Source organism: Taudactylus pleione, unplaced genomic scaffold (assembly GCF_031769625.1).
Source record: "Taudactylus pleione unplaced genomic scaffold, aTauple2 ptg000318l, whole genome shotgun sequence".
Classification (NCBI taxonomy): domain Eukaryota; kingdom Metazoa; phylum Chordata; class Amphibia; order Anura; family Myobatrachidae; genus Taudactylus; species Taudactylus pleione.
The window spans coordinates 1,499,634-1,521,683 of record NW_028284719.1 but is presented as its reverse complement, the minus strand read 5'-3'; the positions used below and the strand labels follow the sequence as shown (position 1 = coordinate 1,521,683).

The 22,050-nt window shown below is 42.5% G+C and overlaps 1 protein-coding gene across 1 annotated transcript; it reads left to right on the top strand.

Moving 5' to 3' along the window:
* Positions 1 to 128: 128 nt before the first annotated feature.
* On the top strand, positions 129 to 20,383 carry LOC148509618 (indolethylamine N-methyltransferase-like). Its single transcript, XM_088442881.1, has 3 exons — positions 129 to 279; positions 8,389 to 8,596; positions 19,960 to 20,383. Exons 1-3 carry the CDS (start codon positions 129 to 131, stop codon positions 20,381 to 20,383), a joined length of 783 nt encoding a protein of 260 aa, XP_088299007.1.
* Positions 20,384 to 22,050: the final 1,667 nt, after the last annotated feature.

Genomic DNA, 22,050 nt, shown 5'->3' with positions numbered 1-22,050 from the left:
ATAATATTGAAGTTCCTGGTATTCAAATATTTAAATTATCGTATATATAGACAGAACTCCTTGGACAAGCCTTGAACAACAGAGACAAAGACATGAGAGTCACTCTGTCTGTAATACAATAATACAAGATGGATTCCAGCTGCCGTAAGCTCTACCATGTACATGGGATGGATTCTAGAATGTATCTGGACACATATTTTTCTGATAAACCAGAAATGGTCTTTGGAGATGAATCAATGAAATATCCAATGGAGAAACTTCATCATATTTTCAGTAAAGGTATGTATATTATACTTTATCTAACAACTAAGATTACATTTTCTCTTTATTAGGTGTCTTTGGTAAAGGGAAGAACACATTACATATTTGTCTATACTCTAAGTTGGCAATTCAGTACACGTTGGTGCACAAAACTAGGCAGAATAAGGAATCAGTTTACGACAGGGTGCACTCTCTCTCTTGGTACACATCTCAATCTAAAATAAAAAAAATATTCTTAGCGTGTTATTTTTATACATAAAGGGGCATATTCAATTTGGAGCAAAAAGTCCATTGCCAGACTTTTTGCCATCATCGCAGGTTTTGCCAGCGATAAAGTATCGCACTCGTCCCCGCTATACCCTGTATTCAATTTTACTTTGGCGAAAATGGAACCCGTCGAAAAGGAAATCTGCGAAAAGTCCTGTCATTTTTGGAGAAGTCAGCCTGACACCCCCCCCCAAAAGATGCTCTGACATGGGAGTTCACTATGGGTACACACAAATAGTCCTGCTAAAGGTATGTCGGGTCTTTAAACAGTCTCAATAGGTGCTATATAGCGTGTTTGGTAAAGTGGTGAAGAATTGCATTTAGCAATTTTTAAAAAAAAATAAGTAGTCCCATTAAATTTGGGGTACATGAAAATGGGTACTAGCATATTTTAAAGTGGCTAATGTGAAGTGTTAAAAATTGCGTAAAATCCACCAGCAATCAAAAAAACACCTGCCGCATACTCAGGGATCCCCTCTGAGTTTATTTCGCAAGTTTAGAAGTTTGTCCCCCTACTTTTTTTTTTTTTCACCCCAAAATGAAAGTACCTTTTCTGGGGTGTCCTTTGGTCATTTTTTACAAATTTTAGGCACAGAATAACTTTGGGGGACTGTCCAAGGGGTGCAGGGTGGTTTTTGGAAGTCTGCACCAGAAAACCCCAATTCTGCACTTGTTCTCGCCACCTATTCATCGGTGATATTTTATCACTGAGTTCGACTTTCCGCACCAGCGAAATATCTATCTATTGAATATGCCCCATAATGTCATAATGGCTTGTATTCTCTAAAATGTAATAAGTAATCACATCTGTATGCCCTGTAATAGGATTGGCGAAGTATATAACCAAATATTATCAAAATATATAGGGGTCTACTCTATTCAAAAAGCAGTGAAAAGTCCTATTTAGCTGAATACAGGGCTTTTCACTGTTTTTGGTGATTCAACCATGCGGCCCTGAGAAACTGGTGTTAAGCATGCGCGGTACCACCACCGTTCTTTCGCATGCGTCGGTCCTGACGCCTGCCAGATTCATTGAGTAGGCGCTGGGACCCAAGCCAGCAGCAGCGGCCCCCCTCAGGTAAGAGGACAGGAACCGCTGCTGTATCTCACTCTTTTACAGGATCACGGAGTGGCCGCACACCACCCGAAGACGCTGGACAGGTAAGTCTATATGAATGGCTACTAAACATCACTATATATCCTATCGATGTGATGCCATATATTGTGATATTTTTCAGTAACCACTTCATGTGCTACATGAATAGACCCCATAGTGAAAAAGAAAATACTTTAATTGTGAATAAAATAGATTGTTAAAAACAAGGCTGTGTGCTGCTTTTATTCTGGATGTAAGGCTTGTCTCTTATGTGTGTGAACTCTTGGTACCTATAGGCAACATCTCCTTTTCTAAAAACCCACACTTTAGTAAATATATCCCTTAGAATGTATCTCTAGTTGAAAATAAATATTGTAACAGTTTTCTTACAACAGGGGTAAATTTACTAAAGTGAGAGTTTTTAGAAGTGAGTTTTAGAAGAGATGTTGCCCATAGCAACCAATCAGATTCTGCTTAACATTTCACTAGCACCATCTAGAATATAATAGCTAGAATCTGATTGGTTGCTATGGGCAACATCTCTTCTAAAACTCACTTCTAAAAAATCTCACTTTAGTAAATTTACCCCCAGATGTTAAATCATATACAGTGTGTCAGTTGTTTCTATTTGAGCTGGTAATAGTCTTATACCCCTAGTCAACTGGTATTAAAATAGCATCCAATATGCAATTTTATTCTGCTTCGGCTGGTAATAGTCTTATACCAAAGTGTAATTACCCCAATTAAATTATAAGGGGTTTATTATGCCCGGTATTCTAGTTTAGTTAAACTAAGCATGTTTGTAATCATTCCCCTGTGCTTCTTACAGAAGCTAGATGTCAATATGTAAAAAGCAATCACTATAAGTTAGAAGTCAATATGACAATTTGTTTGATAAATTTGCGCTGTTTATGCTTGTTTTACAAGTTGAATATCCCAAAGGCTGTATCCTGATGTGTTTGTCATACATGCTAAATATTGTCCTGTATGTACAGGCTGGGAATTTCACAGGCTTTGTAATTATAAAACTACTGAGTTGTTTGATATGGATATGTAGTTTATTTAACAAATTATAAATACAGTAAGTTTGATACATCCCCAATGTGTCCTAATGTTTATTAAATCCAAATTACACTATATTCATAAAGTTTTAAAGCTAGAGCGTCCCAATTATTCCCTATTAAATCATTGTAAACTATTATAACTAGTGGTGGTAATATCTTAAAATCAATAATTGTGTGAATATACTGTACATACAGAAATATATATTTTATAGAATTTTTAAAGAAAAAAGGCCCATTACCTCTATTCTAAATCTGTATTATATGATTAGTTGTGAGAGTGGTGTCATGCCTATGATATAGTCAATGCAGACAGAACATGCCAGCAAATCTTAGGGATTAAACATGTAGGTCATAAACCATCCATTTATGACCCAAAGCTGACCCAACAGGTTCCAGAAAGAAAAACATTCCTGAGCATGAGAGTGACCACTACTGCCATCTGCAGCCTTCAAAATTTTACTGGAAACTTCTTCATCAGCCCCCAATGACGCAATCACCTGAGGATGACTTTGCAGGTACATTAACACCAGAATCCGAACTAGGAAGCAGAATGATAATGTAACCTATCATTTCAGCTCTCCACTGGGATTAGTTCTTATCATAGCTTGTGTCTCTACAAAAGCTTCCTACTAAAGTTGCATGAAGATATTAATTTTTATTATGGGAATTTAGGTGTAAAAACTGTCTCACAGCAGCATTGAAAATGTTATAAATTGGCTTCTTAGGGTCTATTTACTAAGCAGTGCTAGGAGACAGAGTGAAAAGTGATAAGGTACCAGCCAATCAGCTCCCAACTGTCATTTTTTAAACACAGCCTGTGAGATGACAATTAGGAGCTGATTGGCTGGCACCTTATCACTTTTCACTCTGTCTCATAATACTGCTAAGTAAATAGACCCCTTAATGAGAATGGTGTGTCTGGAAGTAGGGGGATGGGTATGGTATGCCAACGATTGGGAACCCGGTGGTCAAAATCATGATGCTGGCTTCCCACTGTCCCTACCCTAACCCTCCCTTCCCGAAGCCTGAACCTAACCTCCCCCCAGTGCCTACACTCATCCTCCCTGTACCCTAAAACTAACCTTCCCCCTTAGTGCCTTACCCTAAGCCTCCTCCTATAACAATGCAACTTACCTTTGGGATGCCAGCTATCGGGATGGCGACACTGGGATTCTGACAGGTATCGCTATTCCAGTGCCAGTATTCTAAGCACCGGCATCCCATGTGCCAGGATAATAACCATATCCCGGATGTAGGCAGTGCAATCAGACTGCCTTATTACAAGACCAGATCTACCCTATCATCTATAACTAGCTTGCTCTATCTTGCACCCATAGCAAAGTTATTTGTTTCCTGTATTACGTTGTAAAATAATGTAAAAATAGCATCTAATGGATAATAAAACAGTCATGTACAGTAGAGTCTCAACACAGTATCCTTTGTTACTTTAGTTTAAGTAACCTTATTGCTATTACTAATGTATCTAGGTATTTTTGTGAAGAAAGCACACCAGTGTATCCACATACTGTACACTGTGACTTCAGTCATGCAAAACAGCCCCTCTCGGTGTGTCAGGTCCCAGCAGGGCCGGTGCAAGGTTTCAGGGTGCCCTAGGCAAAGGTTCACAATGCCACCCCTGTTTTCCCCCAAACCCTCCGCCCAGCTCACAGACACATACACAGCACCCTAATAATATTCACATGACCCAAATTAAAGGGATGATTCCCCCTGCAGTGCCCCCAGTAGTAAGGGCCCCTGTAGTGCCCCCAGTTGTAATGCCCTTGTAGTGCCCCCAGTAGTAATGCTCCCTGCAGTGCCCCCAGTAGTAATGCTCCCTGCAGTGCCCCCAGTAGTAATGCTCCCTGCAGTGCCCCCAGTAGTAATGGCCTTGTAGTGCCCCCAATAGTAATGACCTTGTAGTGCCCCCAATAGTAATGCTCCCTGTAGTGCCCCCAGTAGTAATGACCTTGTAGTGCCCCCAGTAGTAATGCTCCCTGTAGTGCCCCCAGTAGTAATGCTCCCTGTAGTGCCCGCAGTAGTAATGCCCTTGTAGTGCCCCCAGTAGTAATGCTCCCTGCAGTGCCCCCAGTAGTAATGCCCTTGTAGTGCCCCCAATAGTAATGCTCCCTGTAGTGCCCCCAGTAGTAATGCCCTTGTAGTGCCCCCAGTAGTAATGCTCCCTGCAGTGCCCCCAGTAGTAATGCACTTGTAGTGCCCCCAATAGTAATGCTCCCTGCAGTGCCCCAGTGGTAATGCCCCTTGAAGTGCCCCCAGTAGTAAGGGCCCCTGTAGTGCCCCCAGTTGTAGTGCTCCCAATAGTGCCCCCATATGATGCCGCAGTAGTAAGGCCCCTGTAGTAAAACCCCCCACGCACACACATACACACACACAAAAAAAAAACTTACCTTAAGTATGTGCCTGCTGCCGTCTGTCCCCAACGCCTGCTCCTCGGAACTATGGGGGTGACGTCATGATGTCACTCCCATAGTGCACTGCGGGACCCATAAGCCAGAGCTCAGGAGTGAGCTCCATCCTCCGGGTGCCACTGGCGCCAGGGGGGAGAGAAGGAGCTGGGTGCCCGCTGGTAACACAATCTCATTGTGGAGGGTGCAGGAGGTGCGATCGCTGGGCCGGCGGGACCCTTAAGCCGCCGTGCCCCATATCAACTGCACCCCCTGCACCATCCATAGAAGGGCGGACTCAGAAGCGCCCTTTAGTGGCCAGCGCCCCTAGGTAGCAGCCTAAGCTTGCCTAGTGGTCGGTGAATCGGCCGTGCTAGTGTCTTTTTTTGCTCAACATGTGCGATACAAATAAAACTGGATGTGACTAGACTGCTTTTCACTAATATTGATGTTCATCATTTGTCATCTGTGTGTGAATGAGTCAAACTATATATGAAGTACTGCAATGCAGCGGCCACGTTGTCCGTGTTTAATATTAACTCCTGTGTGGTTAAAGTTGCAACACAAAGTCTCTAGTATGCTTCACTGTATCTGTGATGCAAATAAGATAAAACATTTAAAGAATAAAATGCACAATCACCCGGGCGTATCGCCCCATATGGCGTATTGAGGCTTGGCATGTGAGGACACATCTGTATATCAGTTACAGGGTCCCTTTCTGTGTCATAGATCACACTGGGAGCAGTATAAAACATATTTGAAGTAATAGTCTGAATGGCTGTCTGGGCACAACTAGAGGTAAATTTACTAAGAATCGTGTTTAGTCGACATTGCAAAGGTGTGTTTTGCTATTTTTTTAAACTCGCAAATTTACTAAAGGCAAAATCAACTGAGAAAACATGAAATTCTCTGTAAAACACGGGTGAAAAACACAAATATAAATAAATACACCATCGGCCAATCTCGCAAGTAAATTTCATAACTCGGGGCCTGATTCAGAGACTGACGCTCTGAAAGAGCGCTCGCTCTGAATCAGGGCATTTTATTTTTTTTCGTTTGGCCTCCTGGCCGCTGGCATAGCTGTGGGTGACCACCCACAGCTATTGCGAGCAGCCAGGTTGATGGTCGCGATGGTCAAGACCATCGTGACCATCGGGCTTGCGATGAGACCCTTGTGGTAGGGTCTCGTGGCCGCAAGCCCCAGAGAGCTTCTGGCTCTAATAGAGCTGGAAGCTCTCCCACTGACATCACTGGTGATATCAGTGGGGCCGCCCCCAAACGGCAGGCGCTCGCATGGGAAAGCCTCCGTTTGTGTAGCCACCCCCGCCACGCCTACAAAATGGGGTGAGCTGTCGATCAACATCGACAGCCGCCCCTTTTGTAGTGAGCCCCAGAGCGAGCGCTTTTTGCGCTCGCTCAGGGGCTCGCGCACGCGCAGTGCACACGCCGCGTGTGCGCACTGGGCCACCATCAACCCGATTGCGAGTGCAATGTGCTTGTGAGCGGGTCTGAATCAGGCCCATGGTCCTAAATAGAAGTTTTAAACAGACTACCTCCTGAGCTGTGAGTTTGGCAGAAACATACACAGAACAGTGTGATCAGTGTAAGTTTCTGCCCAACTGCCAGGGGCACAGGGAAGAGCTTCATCCTAAGCCTGGGGTGCTCCTGAGAGGGGGGACCCCTTTATTGGGGGAGTACCCACCAATTCTGAGATCCCCAACTTGGACTGACTAGCTTGGGGTCCTAATGCTTTGGCCGGGGAGACCCGGTGAAAGGGTCCCCCTGGCTGTGGCATTACACCCCGGCTAGGTTTGAGTCCAGTGCTTGTTTTAAAAATAAGGGTACCCCACGACATTTTTTCCCCTATTTTTAAAAACAGGACTGGCTACCCTACGTAATTTAAAAAAAAACGTTTATTTTTTTTTTCACACACAAGCAGCCTGCACGTATCTCACTGTTATGTGCAGGCTGCTTGTTCGGGTGATTTGGCTGCAGTCAGACTCAGGGCTTCATTCAGAGCCGCTCGTAAGCGTCCGCTCATTTGTTCCGAGCGATGGTCGCACATCTGCGCATGCATACGGATTGTAATACGCATGCACGAACCAGTCAGTGCGGCCGAAAATCATGTGCTCGCTAAATAGCGAATGACTGCTAATTTGAGTGACAGGATGAGGCGTTTGTGGGTGGTAACAGGGGAAGGTGCTTGAAAACGGGGGAGTGGAGATCTGAACGCAGGCGTGCCAAAAGGTCAAAACGGGCGTTTTTAAGGGTGTGCATAATTAATAAAGCAGCGTCATCGATCACGTCACTTGGTTGTTTTATAGTCAGAACTGCTCGCATGATTGCGGTAGGAAAATCCAACCACAAGAATAGCGAGTAGTTCATACGCCATTTGATGTACTCGATTAATCTAATAAATAGCGGACATGACGTATGATGCGAGCGGCCAGGGGGCGTATTTTTCTAAATTACGACAGCATGTTTTGTTCGCTCATTCAGACATAGAGGCGTGAACAGACCGCAAAGAGCGAACGGTTAATTTAAATAGCCACCCCCTTTTTCTGAACGAGCGAGCGCAAATAGCGTCCGGCTCTGAATCAGGCCCACAGGGAACTTGGCAGAGAAAACTCTATCATCGGAAAACACAATTTCAGCAATCACGATTCTTGGTAAATTTAGAGTTTCAGCAGACAAAAGTCTCCCGTGTTTCAGTGATGCTAATCGAGTTTCAACTCTGCCAGTCTTGGACCAGACACGATTCTTAGAAAATTTTCCACCTATTTTATATTCTGTCTTTTTTGACTTTCAAAATCAGTTCTAAAAGGGGTCCCAGGGCAGGAGAGATAATTTGTTAAACGCTGACTGTTCACCGTATCCTCTTGTACCATTATCATTGCTTTAGTTTTAAAGTATAATGTAAAGTGATTTAGCATCATATGGTGTTGACGGGCTTATTTACAAGTGTATACCTACAATATTATTGAATTAACATAGTCAAAAATTAAAAGTGCCATTTTAATTATTGATGATGTTTCTTTTGAAAAGTATTAGAGGCTTTATATTTTTTTAACAACTGTTGTAATTACTCCTGAGGGTTGTTAATCAGTGTTTGCATATTCTGGAAGCAGAGATTGCCCCTAGTACGCTATCTAAGGTTTCACGTGCTGTAAATCTGCTTGTTTCAATAACTATTTAAGAAGAGTTGGATGTATCATTAAGTAACATTTTAGAATGACTTCTGGAATTGATGTTAATATGTTATTTAACATTTTGTAATCAATGGAATCTTTCCCTGCAGGTCACATTACTGGAGAAATTGTTACTGACATAAGTGTTGGTCCCTTCATTCACCAACTCTATTCAGCTTGTGAATTTTTCAAAGAGATCTATGTACTGAAGTGCACTGAGGAATGCACTATGGAGCTGAACCGATGGCTGAACACACGTACAGGAGCCTATGATTGGAATCATACTTCATCATATGCTACAGAGTTAGAAGGAAACTGGTTAAGTAACAAATATCTCTCTTTACTGACTGTAATTACACATTGAGCCCTTTTCCAAATGTGTTACAACAGTGATCCCTAATACTGTAGTTTAAATCATTTGGAAAAGTATCTGGATGTATGGATAATAACTTTATTATACAGAACCCTGTAATTACACATTGACCATTTTACAAATGTGTTACACGCCAAAAATAAAACAATGAGCCCTCATGGATAAGTTTATTATACAGATCCCTAAATATAGATAATCCCTTTTTGTTAGGATGGAATATCCCAATGCCGGCAGCCTGAAGGGAGAAGATCCCAACAGGGCAGGCAAGTACTCTATCCCTACCCCTCTGGACCCCCTAACTCTAACCCTCCCTTAGTGGTACCTAACCCCAACCCCCATTACCACACCCTAAACCTAACCCTCCAGGGGGGGTGCCTAGCCCTAGCCTCCCCCTGAGGGGTGCCTAACCCTAACCCTCCCCCTAGGGGTGCTTAACCCTAAACTCCCCCCCAAAAACCTAACCCTATCCCTGCTACACTCCCTAAAGCTAACCCTCCCCCCCGTGGCTAATGCTAAGGGTGTCCAGACTAACCTCGATCAGTCCAGTGTCCTTCGTCATTCTGCCATCGGGATTAAGATAGGAGTTGGTTTTTCAATGCCTATTTTAAATCTATTGTTGGGATTCGGATGTTGGTATCGTATGTTGGTATTGAGACCGGTGGCCTTTCGCCCGCCGGTCTCATAACTACATCCTGGTTGGGCATTTAAGAAAATGCAGCATTCACACATATCTAAACACCAGTTTATATTATAATAATAATAATACATATTTCATTTACAGTATATAGCACTTTTTTCTCAAAGTTGCTTTACAAGCATCAAAAGATAGCACAGAGGTTTAGTATTACAGTAAGAAGAAAACAAACTACTAAACAATGAGCATAGTGAATTTAATGTAGGGTTGGTGCAGGCATTTTGGGTAATAAATTCCACAAGAGAAGACACAAAATGGGGAAGTTGCAGCATGCTAAAGTTAGAAGCAGAGGCCCTGATTCAGAGCCGGTCGCTCAGACCAGAGCGCTCGCTCTGAATCAGGGCCCACCTCCATTAAAATGGAGCGTCCTCCTGGACGCTCGTATAGCTGTGGGTCACCACCCACAGCATATACGAGTGTCCAACAAGATGGTCGCGATGGTCTTGACCATCGCGACCATCGGACTTGCGAGTGAAACCCTGTGGTCGGGTTTCACAACCGCAAGCCCTGGAGTAATTTTGGCTCTATCAGAGCCAAAATCACTCCCACTGACATCACTAGTGATGTCAGTGGGGCCGGCTTCAGACGGTAGGCGTTCCCATAGGAACGCCTCCGTCTGGCTGGCACGCCCCTGGCACGCCCACCAAAGGGGGCGTGCTGTCAATCAACATCGACAGCACGCCCCCTTTGATGCGAGACTCCGAGCGAAGGAAAGTCCTTCGCTCGCCGGGTCTCGCGCATGTGCACGACGGAGCTCCCTCCGTCGTGCGCATGCGCAGTGGGGAACATCGACCCACTTGTGAGCGTACTGCCGCTCGTGAGTGGGTCTGAAAGACCCCCAGAGTCTTTTCATTGTCATCAGTTCCAAGTATTTTTCACCCCAACCATGGGCATACCAGTTGAGGGTGCACTATGCAGGTTACAATGCCTGATATAAGCCATATAAGAAACTAAGACATATACAGGTAACTGAAACATGTGTAATATGATGTGTACTGAATGAATAGATCCACGTGTTGTTCTTTGCTGCCAAAGAAAACCATTTGAGGTGGCTATCTAGGGTGCACTATGTAGCTCACATCTGGCAGGGTGTGCAATTAGTGGAAAAAAATAAGACAAAAAAAGAGAAGATGACTACAAAGGCAAAAAATGTCAGTATTAAAACAATGGTGACAGCATTATAAAAACTATGGTAAAGTTAATGAGAAATTAAAAATAGAGGAGTAAATTCAACACGCAGCATTACTCTGCAAGAGTAGCCAGCGGGAGAGATTTAAAGTGGAATGCCAGGGAAACGTTGACATGGTTGCCTATGGGGAGAAGCAGGGCGCTGACATCGGGAGAATGGCGAGCAGCACTCTGAACTGCCACCGCACCAGTTGCTTTCTGACAGTGAGCAAAGACAGTGGAATGGGCTGCAGCTGTAGATGATGATCAAGAATGTCGATTTCCCACAGCAAGCCAACATGTACTTCTAACAGGCAAGTGGTGAAGTCTGGTACTGGGGTCTCTGACAAGGGTTGCGACAGTACCCCCCTCTTATGAGAGGCCTCTGGACTCTTCTTGGGTGTGTGACGGTTCTTGAAATGGGAGTTCTTTACCACCTGAACTTTCCAAGAAAATGCAAGGCCTCTCCTCAGGGCATTATCCTCTCCAGTGTAAGAGGTACTGGAGATGACATTAGCATAAACAGGAGTCCAGGATCATCTCTATCTCAAATTCTACACCCCATTGGGTTTGTACCCTGAAGGGATATATTAACAGCTGGGATATCCAATACTGGTAAAGATTGGAATTCTGGAATCCGAGGATGAAGACCAAAGACTGTTTAGAATGGTGTAGAACCAGAAGAGGATTTGTATGTGTTGTTATGAGCAAACTCTGCCCAAGGAAGTAGCTCAATCCAATGATCTTGGGAAGAGGAGATATAAAACCATAGGAACTCTTCCAAGACCTGGTTGACAAGTTCAGTTTGTCCATTGGTCTGGGGATGATAAGCTGTAGAAAAGTTTAATTTGATATGAAGTGCAGAACAAAGAGACCTCCAAACTGTAGCCACAGACTGAACTCCTCTGTCAGATATTATCTCAAAAAGAAGACCAAGAAGCCAAATATCTCAGAGATAAAGAGCTGAGCCAGTCATATAGCTGAAGTTCACCCTACCAAGGGTACAAAATGGTCCATTTTGAAAAATGTATCAATAATTACCCAGATTGTAGTGTATCCTTTGGAAGGTGGAAGGTCAGTGACAAAGTCGATTGATATGTGCATCCATGGATGGGTTGGCATGTACAAAGGATGGAACAAATCTGCAGGAGGTTGATTAGAAATTTGTGTTGTGCACATTTCATGCAAGAAGCAACAAAAGATGGTACATCAGATTTCATGGATGGCCACCAGCAAGATTTTTTGATAAGTTTGAAGGTTTTCTGTACCCCGAGTGACCTGAAAATCAAGAAGCATGGGCCCAGGAAAAGAGTTTCTGTCATAGTTCAGGGTCCACTAAGGTTTTCAGGGTGGAAGATCTTTGGGAAGTTGAGTAGCAGCAAACACAGTTGGATTTAACTACGAATAAGGTTTAGTCTCTATTGAAGCCTTCTGAGCACATTGAGTGAGAAAGAGCACCAGCATTCCTGTTTTGATAACAAGGCCTTAAGATCAATTTGAAGTGGAAGTGGGAGAAGAACGATGCCCATTGAGCTTGGCAAGGAGAGAGGCACTGAGAAGTTATAAGAAAAGTAAATTTCGATGGTCGGTATAGACTGAAATAGGAAAGTTTGCTCCTTCCAAATAGTGCCATTCTTCAATGGCCAAGTTAATGGCAAGAAGCTCCTTCTCTCAAAATTGGTAGTTTTTCTCAGCTGGGGAGAATTGTTTAGAGAAAAATCTGCATGGATGGATTTTGTTGTCACTAGATTTTTGATACAGAATGACCAACTCCTTCTCTAATCCAAATTAAATTATAAGATTCCCAGAGATCCAACTTTGTACAGATGACTGACTCCTTGACACGGTCAAAGAGCTCAGTAATAAGGGGTAACAGATAACTTTTTTTATTGTAATGTCGTTTAAGCCTGTCCCTGCTGGCAAAGTGGATGGTTGGATAAATCCCTTTTCCAAATTTTCTTTTATGTAGACAGACATGGCTGCCATCTCTGGGACAGAAAGAGGATAGGTATGACCTTGTGGCATTTTCCCAGAAATTAAATCAATGATGCAATCCTACTCTAGATGTGGGGGAAGCTAATCTGCCCCTTGCTTATTAAACACATCTAGAAAAGGGTGATATTGAGATGGAAGTGTCTCCTTTATGGTCTTCTCCATGTTGTGAATGGGAATAACTTTTTGAAACAATGACTGTGGCAATATTTGCCTCAGGATATGATTTGCATGGTGGACCATTCAATTTGAGGATTGTGCTTTTGTAACCATAGATGTTAGGATGAGTGGTTTTATTAATGACCAGGAAAGGAATTTCTTCTGAGTGCAGGGCACCAATGAATATCTTCAAAGGAGAAGTTCTGGCAGACACTATACCCTGAGTTATCAAGCTGCTTCCCACAGTGCCAAGATAATGTGTTGGGGCAGATTTTCAATGGGTATCTAGAGTTGATGAATGTAGTCAGAGGTAATGAAATGCTCTGTGGCTCCAGGATCCAGTAGGACAGATATTGCTTTGGTATCTAGATTCCCCAAAGAAACAGAAATGACAGAATCAGAACTATGAGGAGAGCAGGACAAGACTCCTAATCTGGCCTCTCTTTTGCAGATTAGGAGCAACCATTTCCTGGCCACTTAGTACCAATGTCCAAGACATGGTCAGCAGTTCCACAAGAGAAAGAGGTTTGCTTGGCACCATCTAAGGCTTTCCTTAGTAGAAAGCTGGAAGTGATGCACTTGCTTAGGTTCTTTTATAGAAGGAGAAGAAGTTGGACAAAAAGAAAAATTAACCCTGAGTCACTCACTTCTACACTTTTCTGAGGAACATTCTCAGAATCTAAGGTCACTTATATTGCAGAGCGACGGCTGTCAGGCTAGTCTCAGGTGGTCAACTCATCTCTCAGTTTATCTAATAGACCAATCTAGAATGCAGCTACATGATCCTCATTATTCCAATGTAACTCCAAAGCCAAGGTTTGAAACTGGACCATGTACTGACCCACCAATATAGAGCCTTGCCAAAGTCTCATGATTTTCATGTAGGCAGAGGTGGGTGTCACTGGTTCAATGAATATTCAATGGAAGGTTGATACAAAGTTGGAATAATTGTAGAGTAGTGGTTCAGATCTCTCCCAGGGAGGTTATGCCCATTCAAGAGATGAGCCAGTAAGTAAGAACACAATGTTTGCCAACTTGGTCTTATCAGTGGGAAAATTTGCTGGCTTTAGGGTGAAATGGACATCACACTGATTGAGGAACCCACGACACAACTTAGGACTCCCATCAAATTTATTTGGAGTGGGTAGTCATAGGTTAGGGATTGATTAACACAAATCAGGAACTGGATTCCTGGAACAAGATGGTGCAGATGTGGGAGGAACCTGTAAACCTGAGACCTTAGTCTGAAGACTGTCTTGGCAAGCCAAACTATCTTGCAGAACCTACACCAATAGTCACTGAGATGACTTGAGCCCATCAAGGTGACCTACAATTTTTTGTAGGATGTCTTCTCCACTACCAGGGCAGCTTGTTTGACCCATTGGGCCAGTGCAAACTGTCACACTCATGAGATTTGTTTGTGGATCCAGTTGACTGAGAGTAGAGGTGCGAAGTCTAACCCAATGGTGGTATTCACCAGTGACCTCCTGTGGCCGGAGGCCGACCACACGTGATTAAAATGGCTACAAAGGCATTGCGCCATTTTTAAAAGGACAGTGTAAAAGCACACTGCACATGCTTTATAATAAACTGTATTAAAGTATATATGTATTGCTGTAATGCTGCAGCTGATCTGCAATGCATTAGTGCATGATGCAGAGTATATTTAATAGGCTATGCACTATATGGTTTAAATGTATATTTTGTAGAGAAAATGCACTTATAAGGAATGTATAAGTTGTGTTAGAAGGCTGTAGCTATAAGTGAAATGGTTATGAGACCTTCTCACCTCCTGACATAGGCAGTGATATGTTAATCATCCTGCGCTATGATAGTGGCCAGAGCCATTGTGTATTCCAAGTGACCTCTGGCTGGAAGGTTTCTGTGTGAAGGTGTGAATGGTGTCATATAGACAAACACTTCAGATACAGAACTTCCTTTTGAAAAGACAATTTGTTTTTAAGGAGATCCTTTTGGATGCCACTTCTAAAAGCTGAATGTGTTAAGGTTGGAAATGCCAAACTGATAAGGATGAATGTCATTTACCATTTCCTGTGACATGTTATATCAACATTTTAGGAGACAGTATAATGTATGATAAATCAGTTTTGTGTTGGTGGATTAGGAAGGAGGATATTGAGTGACTCCTTTGAAATGTAATATGTTGTTAATTTATGTTTTCTGAGCTAGAATGATTGGCTAGAAGGAGCACAGGGTGGATTTGCCCCCCTGTGATGATGTGTGTAAGAATGACATAAAAAAGAGGGACTGTGAGCCCTGTATGTGTACAACCCTGTAACTTCTGTGTGGAGAAGACCTGCTGATAAGATTCCTGTATGTGGTACATCTTTGAAAATCCTTTGTGGAGAATTGCTGTTTGATTTCTGTGTGATATTCCCCTTCAGATGGAAGGGAGGGTCTTCTTTAAGACTGAGAGCAAATAAACACTGTTTGCCTTTTACTTCAATTGCCTCAATCCTGCGACCAACAGAATTGCGCAAAAACGCTATTCCGTTCTCCTGCTGTTCTGGGTAAGCGCTCCGTGTCTCCAAGTTCGAGCCCTCTGCCAGCTACCGTGCAGACCTGGTCCATTGCGAGGGATCAGGTGGGAACAGCCAACACCAAACAGGAGGTGTGTCCGCAGTTAGTCAAATGCATATGCAGCAGAAGTGGTTCCAGGTTCCGAGGCAGGAGCCTGAGTGTACCTAATAAGCGGTTCCAAACGCCGATGGTAGAGTTTGGTGGTGGCAGCATTGTTAAACGCCCACGGTGCAGTGGGCGGAGTCAGTGACAGGCGGTCACTGACGGTGAGTGGGAGTCCAAAAGCGCTAACCCATGACCAGGGACGGCCTAGGCGAAAGGCGTCCGGTCACACCTCCGCAAGGGGATTTTGGCTTGACTGCGCACAACAAGCAGATTGCAGTCCACTACTTAGGTTTCCCTGTACTGGTGGATGATAATGGAATTCGGAATGAAACTGGACTGGATTCACTGGAATAGAACCAGACTGGATTCACCTGATTAGAACTGGACTGGATACACCAGAATGAAACTGGACAGGATTCTCCAGAATGGAATTGGACTGGAATCTCTGGAATGGAACCAGACAGGGATTCACCGGAATTAAACCGGACAGGAACTGAAGCAAGCGGTGCAGCAAGATGGAAATCTGCACTAAGAACAGAGAATACTGCAGGAACTCAAATGGAATCAACAGGTAGACTGAAGACAACATTGCACTGGCAGCTTGCACATTGCAAGTGACTTCCTTAAATACCCTGGGCTGGCCTGGGATTGAAACACAGAGTCAGTTGATGGTGGTTGGCATTTTGATTTGACTGACAAACAGGATATGAGTTCTAGTGATGGAATGCAATTCGTTTTGGCACCATTATTAAATGTATTGCTGATAAATGCTGGGGCCTAGAGAGGCAGTGCTGTGAGGATTGTTTAAGCTGGTTGTCTGGTGGATTGCTGTACAAAATTAGTTTGTTTGGGATATCTTGAAAAAAGTTAGTTTGAAGAACCAAAATGTTGACAAAGCCTTTGTCTTGCTACGACTTGTTTGAAATAAAGGAAAATGGGGGGGGGAATATTGTGCACTGGACTGGAGATAAATGTGCGGGGTAGGCTGCACTTATAGAAGGATGTCTGACCTTCTGGGGTTTGGAATTTATGGTATGGTAACTGTAGTACCAATAAATGTGCTCTATACCCCTATTGGTGATAATATGTGCCAGGTATCAGTTGGTATCTGGCTGCAAAGGTGTAGGTGTAAATATGGAGCAACTCGTGAATAAATGATAGAAGGCAAAACTTTACTGATAGATGACAAAATATACAATAAGACATATATACGATGTAAGCAGAGCTGGGGTATTGGGCTAAAATCAATGAGTCAAGAGGAGGAGACTGTACTCAATATATAAAGTGGACTGTAGCAAAATGAAACTGTAAGTTTCAATAGATCAGACTCAAAAACAAAAACAAAAATCAAGTCCAAAGTAAATAGTCAATGAGAAAGTGAGGCCTGGAGACCCTAGAGTTCGTTATGAGGGTAATTACAAAATGAAACTGTGTGTTGACTAGTGCTGCGTCCCGCACTAGAGAGCTAATAGATGCTGCAGAAGTGTATGTGGTTGTCGTGATCACCCTACAAGCATGGACAAGTGGAAATTCAAAAATGGCTGGCAAATACTGGATGAACTCACTATTGGAATACTTGCAGCAGGGCAGGTGACTTCTGGCAGGACAAAAGCTACAGTATAACCGGCAATGCACCAAGGCCCTGACTATGCTTTAACTATTCGGGGAGCCAATCAGAACCCAATAACAGAGAAATGCCAGTTCATTACACTGCATTTGGGTAGCCTCACACAAAGAGACAGGACCCTTACAATAAAATACACTGCAGCTGAGTAGCAAGAACCAACAGGCAGTATAGCCACAGAGTGTCCCAGTTGCCTAGCAACCATAAGAACCAAAGGCCATTGTGGCTGGCATGACACAGTGTCCTGGATGCTTAGCCATGACCAGGACCCACCAGACCTAGGAGCCACAGCGACTGGTCCTAACACATGGTCTTCATGTACCCCACAACAATGGCATATTCCAGCAGGATAATGCATCTTGTCACATTGTGTCCCATGTTGCCCAGAATTAGTTCAAGGAGCATTCTGGAGAGTTCCAACGAATGGTGTTGCTTACATGTTCACCCTTCATGAACCCAATTTAGCATTTATGGGACACGGTGGAGTGGTCCATTAGCAATAAAGATCCTGCACCAGAAATATTATAGAGCACAATATATATATATATATATTATATAAGTTTTCTTACTAATCAAATTACAGTTTTTTATTTATTAGGTGTCTTTAAACCTTAAGTTGGCAATGCATTGCAATATACACTACCTCTGTTATAGACTTGTCCTTTATAATTAGTTGTGAGAGTGATGCAATGCCTATGAGATGGTCAATGTAGACAGAACCTGCCAGGGTACATATGGAGTAATTTTTCACTACTGTAGACCTACTCACTGACATACACGTATATGGGGCATATTTCTTAAACAGATGTTTTGGGGGGGTACCCACTAAATTTGAGGATCCCTGGTATTTAAAATGGAGGTACTGCAGCAGATATCTACACAGCAGATATCTCCACAAGGCCTCTGAAGGTGTCCTGTGCTATCTGGCACCAATATATTAGTATCAGAACATCCTGTAAGTTGCAAGGTGGATCTTTTATTGCTTTTTTCAACATATCCCATAATTGCTTGACTGGATTGAAAGTTGGGGATTTTTAGGCTAATTCAACATCTTGAACTCTTTGTTATGTTCCCCAAACCATTCCTGAACAATTTTTGCAGTGTGATAGGGTGCATTATGCTGCTGAAAAAAATAATACCAATCAGGAAATATCATTGCCATGAAGGGATGAACTTGGTCTGCAACAATGTTTAGGTAGGTGGTATGTGTCAAAGTAATATGCACATGAATGCCAAGATCCAAGGTTTCCCAACAGAATATCACCCAGAATATCACAATGTCCCCACCGGCTTGCCTTATTTCCATAGTGCATCCTGGTGCCATCTCTTCCTCAGGTAAATTATGCACACACACCCAACTATCCACATGATGTAAGAAAATGTGATTCATCAGACCAGGTCACATTCTTCCATTGCCCCATGGACAAGTTCTGATGCACACATGCCCATTGTAGGTACTTTTGGCAGTGGACAGGTGTTAGCATAGTCAATATGACTGGTTTTGCAGCTACAGTACACATACGCAACAAGCTGTGATGCTCAGTGTGTTCTAACACCTTTCTATCATAGACAACATTAACCTTTTTCAGCAATTTGTGCTACAGTAGCTCTTCTATGGGTCGGACCAGATGGTTTAGCCTTCACTCCAAACACTCATCAATACACCTAATAATGTCAGCAATATCTATCCCTCTTCAAAACAAGTCCCAACATTCCAGGATAAAGGCAAGCTGTGATAAGGCTTAAGACACCATCAGTAGGTAGTCAAAGTTGAAAGAACACAAAAAAGTGTAGTCTATCAACTGTTCCGTCCCAATTTTGGGCAACTGTCCCTCCGAGACTCCCACTTCTCTTTACTCCAATGTATCCTCATTGTTGCTGCTCGGCTCATCTGCTTGTAAAATGTTCTACATCTGCCTCTCCTCTCCTTCAAGCACTGCACTGGCTCCCCTCATCAAGGCCCATCTGCTCTCACCCTAACCCACTATTACATGCCCTTTCCTCCCTGTCTACCCCATCTGTGTGAAACATGTTTGTCTGCCCCCCTTCCCCTTTAGAATGTAAGCTCTCAGTAGCAGGGCCCTCTTCCCTCATGTGCTTCTTCTTATACTTTCTTCTACTCCTTACTCCCCACGAGGGCACCTAACACTTGATTGCTGACTCCCTGCTGCTTAATTTGAGTGTTATGATCGCTAATGCAGAAATAAGTACAAACCATGTCCTTGTCCTGTATTGTATTGTACTGTAAGTCACTGGTTTATTGTTCACTTATTTGTTTATGTACTGTACTTTGTAAGGCATGCGGAACCCTTGTGCCCCCATATAAATAAAGGATAATAATAATAATGTCTTTTATGTTAACCCCATGATCTCCTTGTAATATATTTTCACCCACCATTCTTCCTTTGATATTGGTGATAGGGGAACCCAAGCTTTAATGGGCTGATTTTGAGTTGGACATCACCAAGGCCATCTGTGCGTCTATTGCTGGTCGCATGTTAGCAACTTTATGCTAATGCCTCTACAAAGCTCTTCCTTGGTGTACAGCCATGTGTCTGAATGTTCAAGGATGCCCACTTCCAGATGTTGCAATCGTGCTTGATGTATCTTTAGTTGCCACTATTGGTCGCACCTTTGTAACTTGCACCCCTATGCTAGGAGCTTCATTTATAGTATAGAAAAAATGCTTAATCTTCATATTGTTTGACAATTTTGACAAGAGATTGTCCTTGTATTCCTAGGAAAACAAAGGATGTCTCTCTAAATGTGAACGCTCCACCCTGTAAATGGATTAAATAATCCTGATCCACAAAATGAAAATGTATAACAAGTAAAAACATTCCCAACCACCAATCTCTCCCTTCAGAAGATAGAACATGTTTCACTGCCACCAACTTCTAAAAAACCTGTACATGGCTCTACATTGGCAAATTTGTGCAAAAACAAGTGCATAAAACTTTGTCAATGTAGGACCTGTACTTTTAAACATTTTTAAATATATTGTCCATTGTGTTTGTATTTTTCAGTGGCCAGCATGAGGAGAAAGAAATAAGGCTGAAGTCAGCAATAAAACTGATTGTGAAATGTGACCTTGAAAAGGAAAATATCACAGACCCAGTGAAGATACCACTAGCAGACTGTGTCATCAGTGCAATGCTCCTGGAGATCACCAGCATAGATGAAAATAGTTACATAAGAAATATAAAGAAAATGATTGGACTGTTAAAACCTATGGGAAATTTGATATTAGGTGCTATTGTGAATGCAACTTATTTCACAATTGGGCCGGACCGATATAATGTATTTAAATGTGATGAGGAATATACAAAAAAGATTCTCATAAATGAAGGATTTACTATTGATTACTGTGATGTTCTCAGAAGAAAGTCAGTGAGTGACCTTATTGACCATGAGGGAGTTATGATTATGGTAGCTCACAGAGAGAAATAGGGATGGGAAGAAACTGAAAAATTACAGATCTCTATATCAATTTGCTAAATTGAAGCCTTTCGAAAACAATTTAAGAATGCGATATAACTGAAAATTTGTGTTAAACTGATCACTATTGGATTCTTTTCTGAAAGTTGGGTTTTAAAAAAGCTTTAGATTAAGATATCGATTTAGAGTAGCTTATAAGTGCAATTGCATAATGTAATTTTATGTCACATATAACTGACGTGCAGAATTATTATTATTATTATCCTTTATTTATATGGCGCCACAAGTGTTCCACAGTGCCTTACAAAGTACATAAAGAAATAATTTGACAACTGAATTACAGTACAAAATAGGACAAGGACATGGATAATATACATTGATACATAAGTGCCCATAACACCTAGATATGCAACAGAGCTTAAGCAACCAAGTGTTAGGTGCCCTGGTGGGGGGTAAGAAGTAGGTGAAAGTAAAGTAAGGAGAAGCACAAGAGGGTAGAAGCCCTGCTTCTAAGAGCTTACATTCTAAAGGGGAGGGGCAGACAAACAGGTGTGACACAGATGGGTTAGACAGGGAGGAAGGAGCATGTAGCAGAGGGTTAGGATGAGAGCTGGAAGGCTTTGATGAAGTAGTGGGTCTTGAGAGCCTGTTTGAAGGATTGTAAAGAGCAGGAGAGTCTGATAGGGAGAGGGAGAGAGTTCCAAAGGTCAGGAGCAGCACGGGCAAAATCTTGGAGGCGGGAGTGGAGGAAGTAATCAGTTGGCATGAGAGGCGGCGTGCATTAATTATGCTCTAGTAGGAAGATCAGGATTATTCACACATAAGTGTCATGACCTGCATAAATTCTGTGGTGAGTTCATTTCAGTTACTGATGTAATGGTTAATGATGATGATTGTCATGTATTTACTGCAAACACTTCTATTCACTAGATTTAAGGATGAATAAATCTTAAGATGCATGTAACTCAAAATACAATTACTTTTGGCTTTATTTATAAAGCAGCAGACTTTGCAAGCAGGTGCTTCCCAGTGGGTTGCAGGTAAAAATGTAAAAAGTTACCTGCAGTCAGTGTAAAGCACGTCGGGGTTTACACTGACTGTGGGTGCTGTTCTATAGAGAAATAAACTCAAAGTTTAAATACTGTCACATTCACAATGAAAAAAATGAAGTGGAAAATCCACTAATTAATCACATTTTGTTTAGCTGTGCGAAAGATAGATCAATAATACAGGAAATGTCTACAGAGAGTGGGAGAGTTGTATCAAACCTTGCAGGGAGTTAAATTGGAGAGAGATAATGTTCAACAAATCAGATCCTAACTGTAGTTTTTCTAGCAGCCTGTAAATGGCATTTAGAAGCTGATTGGTTGAAACATTAACTTTCTCCATTTTATATCTCTTCAAGGTTTGAAACATCTTCCCCAGAAAAAGGGGTCAATTTGAAAAACAAAATGAAAAGTGTCACAAAATAATTGCCACATATCACTTTGGGGTTGAATCAGCAGAGGACGGAATTGCAGTGTTGCAAACAAGCCTCTTTTCAATTCCATCCTTGCAAATAGGCAAATGAAACAGGAGGTGTCCAACACCCCCTGTTGCATTTGTAATCCCACCACTGCAACCAAAGTCGCAGGCTGGGATAACCATTGTGACCATTGGTCATGATGGTGGACGGTGCT